This window comes from Pan troglodytes, chromosome 10 (assembly GCF_028858775.2).
Source record: "Pan troglodytes isolate AG18354 chromosome 10, NHGRI_mPanTro3-v2.0_pri, whole genome shotgun sequence".
Classification (NCBI taxonomy): Eukaryota; Metazoa; Chordata; class Mammalia; order Primates; family Hominidae; genus Pan; species Pan troglodytes.
In genome coordinates this window covers 116,023,460-116,038,769 of record NC_072408.2, presented here as the reverse complement: position 1 = coordinate 116,038,769, position 15,310 = coordinate 116,023,460, and the positions used below count along the sequence as shown (strand labels likewise).

Sequence of the window (15,310 nt, the reverse complement as noted above, 5' to 3'; positions counted from 1 at the left end):
CAGGCATGAGCCACCGCGCCCGGACCATGTGCATTCATTTTAATGTAAATAGGCACACATGGCTACTGTACTGAACAGTGCAGGTGTAGGAGGTGGGCTCTGCATTATCACCATGTTAGAGGGGAGAAAATGGCGCTGCAGGGAGCTCCCACAGGGGAAGTGCTTATCGCTGATGTCTCCCCAGCAGCATGCCCAAACACACTTGCCAGGTCCTTCCAGAGACAGGACGACAGAGGTCAGGAAGAACAGAAACACAGGCCGTCCCTGGGTGTGTCCCACTCCATACCGGTTTGGGTGGGAGGACGGCAGCATGAACTGGAATTCTACCACGCAGGTGCCGTCCGGGAGCTGCCGGTGCTGCAGGCTGTTTAACTCATAGGCGATGTAGCCCCTCCGCACGTAAACCTGACAAGGCAGAAACACACGGACATTCTCTCAGGGGGCACTGCAGAGTGTGCTCAAAAGCTGAGGGTACTCACGGGGAACAGGTACCAGAAATGACCTCTAAAAGATCTATCTGTAAGCAGGCCGGGTGCAGTGGCTCAGGCCTGCAATTCCAGCATTTTGGAAGGCCAGGGCAGGTAGGTCACTCGAACCCAGGAGTTCGAGACCAGTCTGGGCAACATGGCAAATCCCCATATCTACTAAAAATACAAAACCTAGCCAGGCATGGTGGCAGGCGCCTGTAGTCCCAGCTACTCGGGAGGCTGAGGTGGGAGGATTGCTTGAGCACAGGATGTTGAGGCTGCAATGAGCTATGATAGCACCACTGCACTTCAGCCTGGGCAACAGAGAAAAATCCTTCCTCAATTAAAAAAAAAAAAGATTTCTAAGCAGCAGTTAAGAGCAAATTTGCTCATATTTCAGAATGTTACTAGTTATACAAAATCCACTCTAAACTCTAGAGCAGGGGTTGATAAACTTCTGTAAGAGATAGGTAGTAAATATTTTAGGCTTTGTGGGACATATCGTCTTGGCTGCAACTACTCAATTCTGCTGTTAGCACGGAAGTAGCTGTGGACAACATGTAAATGAATGGGTGTGGCTGCATTCTTCTTTTTTTTTTTTTTTTTTTTTTTGAGATGGAGTTTTGTTCTTGTTGCCCAGGCTGGAGTGCAATGGCGTGATCTCAGCTCACCACAACCTCCTCCTCCCAGGTTCAAGCGATTCTCCTGCCTCAGCCTCCTGAGTAGCTGGGATTACAGGCATGCGCCACCATGCCTGGCTAATTTTGTATTTTTAGTAGAGATGGGGTTTCTCCATGTTGGTCAGTCTGGTCTCAAACTCCCGACCTCAGGTGATCCGCCCGCCTTGGCCTCCCAAAGTGCTGGGATTACAGGCATGAGCCACCGTACCTGGCCGCGTTCTGATAAAACTTTACAGAAACAGGTGGTGGGCCAAATATGGTCCATGGTCTATAGTTTATCAAACCCTGCTTTAGAGCAGTGCTGTCCAACAGAAATATAACACAAGCTGTGTATGTAACTTTATTTTATTTATTTACTTTTGAGACAGGGTCTCACTCCATCACCCAGGCTGGAGTACAGTGGTGAGATCATAACCCACTGCAGCCTTGAACTCCTGAGCTCAAAGGATCCTCCCACTTCAGCCTCCCAAGTAGCTGGGACTACAGGCACCACCACACCTGGCTAATTTTTTTTGTTTTTTATATTTAGTAAAGAAAGGATCTTCCTATGTTGCCCAGGCTGGTCTGCAACTCCTGAGTTCAGTGATTCTCCCACCTCAGCCTCCTAAAGAGCTGGGATTACAGGCATGAGCCACCTCACCTGGCCTATAATTTTAAATTTTCTAGTAACCACTTAGAAAAAAGATAAAAAATAATTTTAATAATATATTTTATTTCACCCCACATATGCAAATATTATCATTTCAACATGTAATCAATATAAGAAATTATTGAGATGGTTTACATTCATTTCTCCATACAGTACTACATCTTTGGAATGGAGTGTGTATTTTCCACTTAGAGCACAGCTCGATTCAGACTGGATGCAGTTCAAGTGCTCACTAACCACACGTGGCTGGTGGCTGCCATAGTGGACAATGCAGTTCTGGAGTTTAAACACTGGAAGCTTTTCAACTGAACAGGAAATGCGGGAACTGGGCAGCAGGAGCTAATACAGCAATTAGCAGACATAATTGCTTTCCATTAAAAGACTTGCCCTTGGCCAGCACTGGGGAACTTGAATTTGGGGAAGGTTCCCACCATTCCCTGTCAAGAATGGGGTCAGGCATGGTGGCACACGCCTGTAATCCCAGCACTCTGGGGAGCCAAGGCAGGTGGATCGCGTGAGCCCAGGAATTCCAGGCCAGCCTGGATGACATGGCAAAACCCCATCTCTACTAAATATACAAAAATTAGCTGGGCGTGGTGGAAAAACAAAACAAATAAAAAAACCCAAAAGCATCCTAGAAAAATCTCTAATTGACACAAACAGCATTTAGCACTTTAAAAAGTAACTATAAGTCAAGCATGGTGGCATGCACCTGTAGTCCAAGCTACTGGGGAGGGTGAGGCAGGAGGATCGCTTGAGCGTAGCAGTTCAAGTCCAGCCTGGTCAACACGGCAAGACCTGTCTCTAACAAAACAAAAATTGTGTTTAAAGTAACTACAGAAGAGGTGTATTAGGTCTCACTGTTAGAAACAAAGAGTGAGGCCTGAGAAAGATTCTTCCAGAGGTGAAAGCCATAGAGGAATAAAAGCTGCAGGCCCAGGAGACCCTGTGGCTGTAATATGCTAACAAGCCCAAGATGGTCTCCAGAAGACCCAGTAAACCTTCTCACTGTGTGACTCACAGGCTCCCAAGGATGCAGAAGAGAAAGTGGGGGCAACAGGGGACTGAGACTCTGAGCTCAGAAGATAAAGAATATTGGAAAAACTACTGCCAGCAAAGCAGACCCGGGTAAGAGGGCCATGTTAAAAACACAAGACGTCATCTCATATTTTCTTAAAAAGATTCTAAAAGGGCAGCAGATTTATTGGGAGGCTGAGGCAGGCAGATCACTTGAGGTCAGGAGTTCCAGACCAGCCTGGCCAACATGGTGAAACCCTGTCTCTACTAACAATACAAAAATTAGCCAGGTGTGGTGGTGGGCGCCTGTAGGCCCAGCTACTGGGGAGGCTGAGGAAGGAGAATCATTTGAACCCAGGAGGCAGAGGCTGCAGTGAGCCGAGATAGTGCCACTGCACTCCACCCTAGGCACAAGCGAGTCTCAAAATAATAATAATAATAATAATAATAATAAAAGAGCAGATTTAAAACTCTGATTTCCTGGAACCAACACAACACCTCTTGGTTCCTGAATTCAAGAAGACCTGAATTCTTGCTCCCGGGAGCAAGACCACCTGGGATCACCTGGCTCTAATCTGGGTTTTGCTACTGGCCACGCCCTTCTACGTCATCACTCGGGGGGCAGGGGGTCACCTTAAGTTGTCACCTGGGCTCCTCTAGCTCTGGCAGTTCCAAGCAGAAAAGTCTTTCAAAGGTATTTAATGCACGTGAGTCAGAAAGTTTAGATGAGGTGCCTCAGACTTAGCTCTCAGGGATTAGTATTTAATGTGCCCTGCCTGGAAGAGGCTGGAATGACATGAGACAGCAGTGGTGACTAGCATGGAATCTGGAACGAGGCAGACCCAATAATGCAAAACCTGGTTCTGCCACTTTCTAGCTGTGTGACGTTGCATAAGTCACTTGACCTCTCTGGGCCTCAGTTCCTTCCTCTGTAAGATGGGACTATTAACATAGCTACCTTGAAGAGAAAAGGATAGGATCACATTCACCAAGGCATGTGGCCTAGGGTCAGGTGCATGGTAGCGGCAGTGAACACTAGAACTGGCATGGTCAGTGTTGTTCTCTGGGCCTCTCCTGCTTACCTCCAAGGACGCCATGCACACGACTTTGTTTGCGTGATAGAAGAAAGTAGGCAGGACATCGAAGATGGTTGTTTCCGAAAGTATTAATTTCTAAGGGAAATGAAAAGGGGAAACAAGGAAAAGTAAATGTGAACAAGTTTCAGGTTTTTCTTTGTTTTTGTTTATTTGAGATAAACTGGAGTGCAGTGGTGTGATCATAGCTCACCGCAGCCTCAAACTCCCAGGCTGAAGCGATCTCCCCACCTCAACCTCTTGAGCAGCTGGGACTACAGCGTGCGCCAACATCGTGGCTCTTTTTTTGTGTGTGTATTTTTTGTAGAGACAGGGTCTCACATGTTGCCCAAGCTGGCCTCAAATTCCTGGGCTTAAGTGATCCTCCAGTCTTGGCTTCCCGAGTGCTGGGATTACAGGCATGAGCCACCGTGCCCAGCCAGTGAGTAAGTTTTTAAATCACCAGTCTGATGAGTGGGGGCGGTGGGAGCAGGTAGAAGTCATGCTTTGACCACTAAAAGCAATCAGTGCCCTGCAGCGCACTGGGCTCCTCCCCTATTTAATCATAGGAGAGCTGGTGAAGAACTCCGGGATGACGGCACCTGGGACAGGTCTCCCATCAGGCACTGAGGGGGTACCTGAGAACATGTAAATGAGCCAGAGTCCAGGAATAGGGAAGATGAGGCCGCGACTCAGCCATAGGAGGGCTCACAGCTTCCAGATATGCTCCATATGGCTGAGGTTTGTAAACTGCACCAGGTGAGCCCCCACTGCTGTCACACTGTCCTTCCTGGAGGACTGGGCTCCATGCCCACCTCTCCTAGAATCTCCCCAGGTGACCCCTCGGGCAGCCCTGGCCACATTGGGCTGAACTGTCTGCATCTGTGGCTGTGCCCTGCACCCCACTGAGCACCTGGAGGGCAGGAGGAGCCGTTTCCCCAGAGGCCCCCACCTGGGCCACAGTGTGTGCTCTGCAGATGGTGAAAGGAAGGAGACGGGCTCACCTTGAGGTTCTCGGGGCAGAACTGGTGGCCGTACATGTCAATGGCAGACAGGAAAATGGACTCCACCTGGTTATGCCGCAGCTCGTAGGAGGGGAGGTGGGAGGCAATCAGGATCTGCAGGGGGAGGGACGGGGGCGCTGGCGTGAGCCAACCTCCCAGGGTAGAAGGCAGAGGCTCGGACACGGGCCGGCAGCACGGTGGGACTGTGCATGGTGAGGGCTGAGCACGGTAGGGGACACATAGGAGGGTGGGGGGAAACGCACATCGTGGGGACCGCACCCCGAGACCCTACCTGCCGGGCTCTGAGGGCCACTTTGCAGTGCTCGCTTTTGCTCAGCTGAGTGAGCTCGTTGAGGATGGAGATCAGCTCGTCTGACAGGGAAGGGTCTGGGCCACACAGCTCATCCTTAGGGGACAGAAAAAGAAGCCAAATGGCTTTTCTCCAGCCCAGGGAAACATGCAGCACTCATCTCGGCTGGGGGAGCACCCGCCGCAAAAGCCAGGCGGCTGCTCCACTCTCCAAACAGGCCCAGCACAGCCTGTTATGCAAACCCTCACCACTTTCTACTGTGCACCCACCCCAGTCAGTCATTCATTCACTCACTCACTCACTCACTCACTCACTCGGCCACCCATTCATCCACCCCAAAACATGCCCTAATGCCTGGTAAGAACAAACAAATACAACTAAGTCCCTGCCTACATTACTATTAATAGCCAGTGATTAGGCCAGGCATGGTGGCTCACACCTGTAATCCCAGCACTTTGGGTGGCTGAGGCAGGAGGATCGCTTGAGCTCAGGAGTTTGAGACCAGCCTGGGCAACAGCACAAAACCTTGTCTCTACCAAAAAAAAAAATAGAAAAATTAGCCGGGCATGGTGGCACATGCCTGTAGTCCCAGCTACTCAGAAGGCTGAGGTGGGAGGATGATTTGATCATCCCTTGGGAGGTGGAGGTTGCAGTGAGCTGAGATCGCACCACTGCACTCCAGCCTGGGCAACAGAGCCAGACTCTGTCTCCCCCCCCAAAAAAAAAAAAAAAAAAAAGGTCAGTGATTATCAGGCACATACTATGTGCCAGGTGGCTAGTAAACAGCTAGACCCTTTATATACAACTCCCCAAATTCTCCCACCCCCACGAAGAGTTACTTATTTTGATTTCCATTTTACAGATAGGAACACTGAGGCTCAAAGAGGCAATATGCCTCACCCCAAAGCCAGCAAACATGTGCAAGACAGAGCCAGATTCGAACACAGCACTATTCTGCCCCCAAAGCCTCCCGCTCCTTCCCCTACACATTGCTGCCTGACTTAAGGGGCTCACGGTTTCAGAGGAGAGGGACGTGGGGTTGAATCTTGCAGGAGAGGGAGGGACAATGTGTCTGTGTTGCATCCCTCCTCTCTGCTTCCGAAAGAAGGGCCTTTCTGCTGGAGACCAGGGCTGGGTGCAGCCGGTGTTCGCATCTCCTCTTGTGCCCTAAGTGCATATGGGGCTTGGGAACAGCTCAGCGTAGGTGCTCCCTAACCACCCACTGAAGATGGAGCAATGAATGCTAAATATCAGAGCTCCTGAGCAATATGCCCCGATTCCCCACCCCGGGCATCCACTAAGACTGGTCTTCAAGAGGTCACCAGATGGTAGAGCTGTGGGGCATTTTTTTCTACATGTGTTTCTGCATTTTCTTATTATAATGAACCGAGACTGATTTTATCATCAGAAAAAACTTTAACATATTGATATTTCATACACAAAGACACAGGAACATCAATGCTGAAGAAATGTGGTAGGAAAGTGTTCTAAATCTCCTCTCCCTTCTCTGATTTGCTTTCTATTATTAAACGGTGGTGGCGTAACTCCCCACCAATCCCCTAGGCCTGTGGCTCCCAGGCCAGACAGCACAGGTGCTGGCCAGCAGCTAGACTGGTGCTTTTCTAAGAGGTGAAAAACTCAAGAGTTTGTGTGAACATTTTTTAAATTCCCCCCCACACATCTAAGTGTGAATGTTAAAAAATCTAACCATTGCCTTCTACATACAAAAGATAATAATAATAATAACAAAAACATTTTTCTAGGCAGGGCATGGTGGCTCAGGCCTGTAATCCCTGCACTTTGGGAGGCCAAGGCGGACAAATCACCTGAGGCCAAGAGTTCAAGACCAGCCTGGCCAACATGGCAAAACCCTGTTTCCTACTAAAACTACAAAAAAATTAGTCAGGTGTGGTGGTACGTGCCTGCTACGCGGGAGGCTGAGGCAGGAGAATCACTTGAACCCAGGAGGCAGAGGTTGTAGTGAGCCGAGATTGCGCCACTGCACTCCAACCTGGGTGACAGAGCAAGACTCCGTCTCGAAAACAAACAAACAACAACAACAACAACAAAACCATTTTTCTTTCTTGTTAACTTAGTGAAGCAGTCTCATCTTGTGTATTTTAGTTCTCAGAATCATGTTTTGTTTGCTTTGTTTTGTCACTAACGAAGTCCCATGACCAGTGAACTGGTGTCAGAAACTAGGTCCCTTTAAAAGCCTCAAAAAAATTCATTTCGAAATAATCATTCAATTCACAAGTCTTTGTTCAAAACCTCTCAGGTACCAAATACCATCAGGTGCAGAGAACTCACTATTTTCTAACAAATGGGACCAAGAAAGTCAGAAGAATAATGAATCTCACATTTATCCCGAGACTGTAATTGGTTCAATATTTTTAGCCTCTATCACCAAGGAGGTCCAGGAAAATGTCCCAATTCCCAAGAACTGGGGGCTGCTCCACCCATCTTCCCTTGGCTGTCCTCTGGCGTACATGATATTTCATGACTTCATGCCCAGAAGAGAGTCAATATGTGCACAGAAGAACGAACAGCAAAATAACCCACAGACCCACTGCCTTTGAATGGCAAGCTGACTGTAATAGATTACAGGCATATTTTGCTTGACAAACACTCAAACTCCAGGAAACTCCATCCAAAGAATGTATTTTGAAAAACATTATATTATTTTAGCAATAGAACTCCCCCCAAAGAGTGGATATCTCCTTGGGCATAAATTCCCAGTCCTGGCTGCGTGTTGCAATCACTTGGAGAGTCCTCTCTCCCAATTAATTTTTACAAACTTCAAAACTACAGAAGAATTGAAGATCAGTATGTTAAAAACCCATAGTAATCACCTAGATTTACTAATTGTTAAAACTTTTGCCACATTATCATATTTGATTTTTCTCTAATAAGAACGTACGTGCGCATACACATACACACTCTCTCTTTGTCTGAAAGTCAGTTGCAGACACCACAATCCTTTATAATATTTTCGCACATATCTCCCTCCCACCTACTACAGAACCATTAAAACACCAAAGAAACTGAACATTAAACCAATAATATTATCTAATATACAGTGCACATTTAGGTTTCCCACAGGGAAACTTTCAAAAAGCACTAATGCCTGGGCCCTACCCCTAGAAACTCTGATTAAATTGACCAAGGGTGGGGCATGGGCAATTGTATTTTTTAAAAGTCTCTCCACCCCCTAGGTGATTCTAATGTACAGCCAGGATTAAAAGCTGCTGCGTGAAATTTTTAAATGATTCTTTACCAAAAATCCCAATATTTATTAATGCAACTTGGACAGGGGACAGGGTATTAACTATTCTCTGAGATCGTGGCCAAACTCTGCCTACTGACTGTTTTTGTAAATAAAGTTTTATTGGAACATAGCCACCCTCATTCATGTACCTATTGTCTAGTTTTCAGGCTACAGTGGCAGAGCTCACGGAGCTGAGTAGTGGCAATAGGGGGTGGACATCCTCAAGCCTAAAATCTTTACTATCTGGAGCCCTTCACAAAAAAAAGTTGCCAGGCCGGGCGTGGTGGCTCATGCCTATAATCCCAGCACTTTGGGAGGCCGAGGCTGGTGGATCACCTGAGGTCAGGAATTCAAGACCAGCCTGGCTAACATGGTGAAACCACGTCTCTACTAAAAACACAAAAATTAGCCGGGCGTGGTGGCGCATGCCTGTAATCCCAGCTAAACGAGGCTGAGACAGGAGAATTGCTTGAACCCTGGAGGTGGAGGTTGCAGTGAACAGAGATCGTGCCACTGCACTCCAGCCTGGGGGATAGAGTGAGACTCTGTCTCAAAAAAAAAAAAAAAAAAGATAGATAGAAGATAGATAGAACCCGGGAGGCGGAGGTTGCAGTGAGCCAAGATTGTGCCATTGCACCCCAGCCTGGGCGACAGAGCAAGACTCCATCTCAAAAAAAAAAAAAAAAATTGCCAAACCCCTTTCTACTATAAGCCAAGTCCAAGTTGCTCTTACTCTGCTGATCCTACATTTTCCAAGTCAGTTGCAAGGGACATATCAAAGAAAAATATTTTTAGTTATAAAAGACTGCTATTATCGGCCAGGCGCAGTGGCTTATGCCTGTAATCCCAGCACTTTGGGAGGCCAAGGCAGGAGGATTGCTTGAGCACAGGAGTTCGAGACAAGACTGGGCAACATAGTGAGACCTCATCTCTACAAAACAAACAAACAAACAAACAAACAAACAAACAAACAAACTAGCTGGGCGTGGTGGTGTGAGTCTGTAATCCCAGCTACTTGGGAGGCTGAGGTGGGAGGATGGCTTAAGCCCAGGGGATAGAGGCTACAGTGAGCCATGATGGCGCCACTGCACTCCAGCCTGGGCAACAGAGCGAGACCCTGTCTCAAAAGAAAAAACAGACAAAAAACAAAAGACTGCTATCATCGAGTGGAAAGAGAAACAAGAACAGAGACTCCATATTTCTTCTTCTCCACACACAGGACTCAAAATCCAATATCCTGCGGCTAATAGTTCATGAGTCTGGAGTCAGATTATTGGTTCAAATCCTGGCTCTACATTTAGGAGCTGGGTGCCCTTGGGCAAGTGGCTTAACCTCTCTGTGCTCTGCCAAAGAGCTGTGACAGCAGTACCCACTTTCTAGGACTGCTGCGTGAATTAAATGAGCAACTATTTATTTGGAAAGCACTTCAGGAGTACCTGGCACAAACTAGGTGCTTTGTATTAGTCATGATCTTCCCAGTGCCAACAAACCCGACTCATTGCCTGTTTTTATATACAAAGTTGGGATTTTTTTGGTTGTTGTTTGAGACAGGATCTCATTCTGTCACCCAGGCTGGAGTGTAGTGGTGTGATCACAGCTTACTGCAGCCTCAACATCCCAGGCTCAAGCAATCCTCCTGCCTCAGCCCCCTGAGTAGCTGGGACTACAGGTGCACACCACCACACCTGGCTAATTTTTGTACTTTTTGTAGAGATGGGGTCTCCCTATGTTGCCCAGGCTCGTCTCAAACTCCTGGCCTCGAGTGATTCTCCTGCCTCAGCCACCCAAAGTGCTGGGATTACAGATGTGAGCCACAGTGCCCAGTTTTAATTTTTTTCTAAGAAATGGAGTCTTGCAATGTTGCCTAGGCTGGACTTGAACTCCTAGGCTCAAGTGATCCTCCCACCTCGGGCTCCCAACAAAGTTTTATGGGAACACAGCCATGCCCATTCCCTTACATTGTACAAAGGCAGTGTTGAGTGGTCACGACAGAGACCACACCAACCTGCAAAGTCTAAAAAATTTACTTGCTGGCTTACTTTTTCTTCTATTTATTTTTTGAGACAGAATCTCACCCTGTTGCCCAGGCTGGAGTGCAATGGCACAATCTCGGCTCACTGCAACCTCTGCCTTCAGGGTTCAAGCGATTCTTCTGCTTCAGCCTCCCAAGTAGCTGGGATTACAGGTATGCGCCATCATGGCCAGCTAATTTTTGTATTTTTAGTGGAGACGAGGTTTCACTATGTTAGCCAGGCTGGTCTCAAACTCCTAACCTCAAGTGATCTGCCCGCCTCAGCCTCCCAAAGTGATGGGATTACAGGCATGAGCCACCGCACCCAGCCACTTTCTGGCCCTTTTAAGAAAACGTTTGTGGACTCCTGACCCACCCCCAGTCTAGTAACAGGCCCTCTTCCTGCTTACGATCAACATGATCACCAGCTGGTTCTTCTTGGCCACCTGTGCATGGGAGAAGATGCAGTCCAGCACCTGGGACATGTCTGGCTTGAACTGCTCCCTGAGGTTTATCACACACTTGTCGTAGTGGGCTAGGGGGAGACAAAACACCACACAGAGGTAAAGCTCAGGCTCCTCATGCCCCCCACCATCCCACTGGTGTTGGCATCAGCATCTCTTGCCTTGCTGAAAATGGTGCTCAACACGCAAGTATCTTCTCAGGAGATCCAACACCACTGTTTTCATATAGCCGCGGATCCCGCTGCGGTATCTGGGGAGAAGGGAAGGCTGCTCTTAATGCTCACACCCTTCCTTGAGTACCTGAATATTTAGTATTTTCTTTTTATGATTTTTAAAAAGAGAAAGGATTGGCTGGGCATGGTGGCTCATGCCTGTAATCCCAGCACTTTGGGAGGCCGAGGCAGGCAGATCACGAGGTCAAGAGATCGAGACCAGCCTGGCCAAAATGGTGAAACCCTGTCTCTACTAAAAATACAAAAACTAGCTGGGCATGGTGGCACGCGCCGGTAGTCCCAGCTACTCAGGAGGCTGAGGCATGAGAATAGCTTGAATCCGGGAAGAGGAGGTTGCAGTGAGCCGAGATCGCACCACTGCACTCCAGCCTGGGCGACAGAGCAAGACTCCGTCTCAAAAAAAAAAAAAAAAAAAAAAAGAGAGAGAGAGAGAAAGGATTTTAGAAAGGACACTGAGGTGGGAGGATCACTGGAGCCCAGGAGTTCAAGCCTGGGCAATATAGCCAAGACCCCATATCTACAAAACAAAACAAAAAAATTAAGGCCAGGCATGGTGGCTCACACCAATAATCCCAGCACTTTGGGAGGCTGAGGCGTGAGTATCATTTGAGCTCAGAAGTTCAAGAGCAGCCTGGGCAACAAGGTGAGACCTTGTCTTTACAAAAAAATCAAAAAAATTAGCCGGGAGTGGTAGCGCATGACTGTGGTCCTAGCTACATAGGAGGCCGAGGTGATAGGATCGCTTGAGCCCAGGAGGTCAAGGCTGTTGTGAGCTATGATTGCACTGCTGCACTCCAGCCTGGGTGACAGCTTGTCTCAAAATAAATAAATAAAGATTAATTAATTAATTTAAAAATACATTTTTTTTTTTTTTGAAACAGAGTCTCACTCAGTCGGCCAGGCTGGAGTGCGGTGGCACGATTCTCGGCTCACTGCAAGCTCCGCCTCCCGGGTTCACGCCATTCTCCTGCCTCAGCCTCCCGAGTAGCTGGGACTACAGGCGCCTGCCACCCACGCTCGGCTAATTTTTTTGTATTTTTAGTAGAGACGGGGTTTCACCGTGTTAGCCAGGATGGTCTCGATCTCCTGACCTCGTGATCCGGCCGTCTTGCCCTCCCAAAGTGCTGGGATTACAGGCATGAGCCACCGCGCCCAGCCAAATTTTTTTTTAGAGTATCTAGAGGCACCCTCTAATCCTGAGGCCTTCAAAGGATACGGAGTTGATTCATCTGCAGGCCAAAAAGAACACTGCCCTGCCCAAAGTCCCACATCAAACTGGAGGCAAAACTGGAGTAGGTAGATCCCAAGCCTTATACTTGGGAGGGCGCCTTTCTGGCCACAGAGTTAAGAAAAAAAAAAAAAAACTTAATAGATTTCGGATACTGAACAGGGGTAGCCAATTTTAGCAAGCTTTAACTGTTAAAAACAAAATTTTTCAATTACTTACCCAAGGTATAGAGACCATTTTAAAAAGACAAACTGGAAAAACATTTACCAAAAGATCCCCATGTAAATTTTGCTTCTCCCTTTTTTTTCTCTTTTTTTTGAGACGAGGTTTTGTTCTGCCACCCAGGCTGGAGTGCAGTGGTGTAATCACAGCTCACTGTAATCTCTGCCTCCCGGGCTCAAGCAATCCTCTCACCTCAGCCTCTGGAGTAGCTGGGACCACAGGTGGCCACCACCAAGCCTGGCTAATTTTTGTATATTTTGTAGACAGGGTTTCACCATATTGCCCAGGCTGGTCTCGAACCTCTGAGCTCAAGCAATCCACCCGCCTTGGCCTCCCAAAGTGCTGGGATTATAGGTGTGAGCCATCGCACCTAGCCGCTTCTCTTTTAAAACAAAGTTTTAACCTGGATGTTCTTCCAAAAATCTGAACACAGGAGTCAAGTTTCTCAGGAGATGCGCCACTGAGTTGTGGGGAAGTAGACGCTTCACTGCAGCATCACCAAATCACAACAAAACAGACCAAGATGCTAAAAGACTCTGATCCAAATGTGATTTTAAAACATACTTCCACAACACAGGACAGAGCTTTAATATTTATGTTCAGCACAGAAAACTTGCTAGAAAATTCAGTTAATTTATTAATGGTTCATTTTTCCTAGATGTTTCTCTGAAGCTTAAAGGATGGGCTTAAGGTTAGCAGTCGATGTGTTTTAGGAGGACTCCCTTCCTAGCCCTTGGCTGTGAAACTTGCAGTTTGTGGGGAATCCACACTAAAATCTCTCTCCCTAACAGCTGAGGAGCTCCTTGAAAAGGAGGCCAGTTTTCTACAATCTCACATTCTTTGTACCTGTGAGTTTCTGGCACATGGGAAACATGCCTGGAAGTTACTGGTTCAAATCCAAGAATGCTTTGATTCCTTTTTTCTTTTTCATAAAAGACAAGGTCTTGCTCTGTCCCCCAGGCTGGAGTGCAATGGCGCGATCACAGCTCACTATAACCTTGAACTCCTGAGCTCAAGCAGTCCTCTCACCTCAGCCTCCTGAGTAGTTGGGCCTATAGGTACACACCACCATCCCTGACTCATTTTTTTTTCTTTTTTTTTGTAGAGACGGGGTCTCGCTACATCATCCAGGCTGGTCTCCAACTCCTGGCCTCAAGTGATCCTCTTGCCTTGGCCTCCCAAAATTCTGGGATTACAGGCATAAGCCACAGCGCCTGGCCCTGATTGTCTTCATAAGGAAAGCCTTCTTGCTAGGTGGACTTTTCATGAAAAGTGGCAGAAAATCCTTTTGTCAGCTGGGCGCAGTGGCTCACACCTGTAATCCCAGCACTTTGGGAGGCCGAGGCGGGGGATCACGAGGTCAGGAGACTGAGACCATCCTGGCTAACATGATGAAACTCCATCTCTGCTAAAAACACACAAAAAAATTAGCCAGGCATGGTGGTGGGCGCCTGTAGTTCCAGCTACTCGGGAGTCTGAGGCAGCAGAAGAATGGCGTGAACCCGGGAGGCGGAGCTTGCAGTGAGCCAAGATCGAACCATTACACTCCAGCCTGGCCGACAGAGCGAAACTCCATCTCAAAAAAACAAAGAAAATCCTTTTGTCATCAGAATAGTCCTGCAGCGGGAAACCCCTGTACAATAAATAACTACTTGAGATGAAATACAATTATTCATCCACTTTCCTTTGCAATTGTCCCAAAAGCCACAATAACAATTTTTGCAGTGTTTTATCATACATAAAGCTATTTCATCCCATTGTCTCAATCTAATGTATCTATCAAGTATTTACTATTTGTCAGCACTTCACAAAACTTAATACATTTATAGGCCAGACATGGTGGCTCAGGCCTGTAATCCCAGCACTTTGGGAGGTCAAGGAGAATGGATCACTTGAGGTCAGGAGTTCGAGACCAGCCTGGCCAACATGGTGAAACACCGTCTCTACTAAAAGTACAAGAATTAGCCAGGCATGGTGGCACATGCCCGTAATCCCAGCTATTCGGGAGGCTGAGGCAGGAGAATCGCTTGAACCTGGGAGGCGGAGGTTGCAGCGAGCTGAGATTTACAAACAGATTTACAGAAGTAAAGTACCTCACCCAGGGTTCTGCTGTTAGTAATGGCACTGCAGGACTATAACACACTTTCTCTCAGTTCAAGCCTGCCCTGAAGACAGCTCCAGAGCACCACCCTGGTGCAATGCATGCGACGATTCAGGTGACAACCACATCCTACGGGGAGACCCAGGATTCACCTCTGGACCAACTGCACGATGCTCTGGGTGTTGATGAAGAAGACCTCTCGATCAGCCTTCCGCTGCAGGGTGGCTGCGTGGCAGTCCAGGATGGTGGCTATCTGGATGGGAAAACAAGACAGGTCTGACTGCTGATGATTCAGATGACACACAGCAGTCCCCTAAAGAAAGGGTCCCCAAATCAGTACCCAAACCAGCACTGGTCCGTGGCCTGTTAGGAACTGGCTGAACAGCGGGAGGTAAGCAATGGGTGAGGGAGCGAAGCGTCATCTGTATTTACAGCCCCTCCCCATTGCTCACATTACCATCTGAGCTCCACCTCCTGTCAGATCAGCGGGAGCATTAGATTCTCACAGGAGCACAAACCCTGCTGTGAACCGCGCATGCGAGGGATCTAGGTTGCATGCTCGTTACGATAATCTAAGGCCTGA

At 47.8% G+C, this 15,310-nt stretch overlaps 1 protein-coding gene across 16 annotated transcripts in view; it reads right to left on the bottom strand.

Annotated features, from left to right (window-relative positions):
- The window catches only part of ACACB (acetyl-CoA carboxylase beta), a 158,279-nt gene that overhangs the window by 40,436 nt on the left and 102,533 nt on the right, over window positions 1-15,310 (bottom strand). For 14 of the 16 annotated variants that reach the window (XR_010148148.1, XR_010148150.1, XR_010148149.1 and 11 more), the window contains 7 exons: window positions 14,880-14,980; window positions 11,105-11,193; window positions 10,890-11,014; window positions 5,183-5,296; window positions 4,891-5,004; window positions 3,896-3,985; window positions 287-405 (listed from right to left, as the gene is read on the bottom strand). Coding sequence is in view for 11 of the 16 variants with exons in the window: in XM_016924144.4 (XP_016779633.3) it covers window positions 287-405; window positions 3,896-3,985; window positions 4,891-5,004; window positions 5,183-5,296; window positions 10,890-11,014; window positions 11,105-11,193; window positions 14,880-14,980 (752 nt within the window). In the remaining 5 variants the exon portion in view is untranslated. Of the gene's footprint in view, window positions 1-286; window positions 406-3,895; window positions 3,986-4,890; window positions 5,005-5,182; window positions 5,297-10,889; window positions 11,015-11,104; window positions 11,194-14,879; window positions 14,981-15,310 lie in introns of those variants that run through there. The other 2 variants (XR_010148151.1, XR_010148152.1) reach the window with 2 other exon arrangements.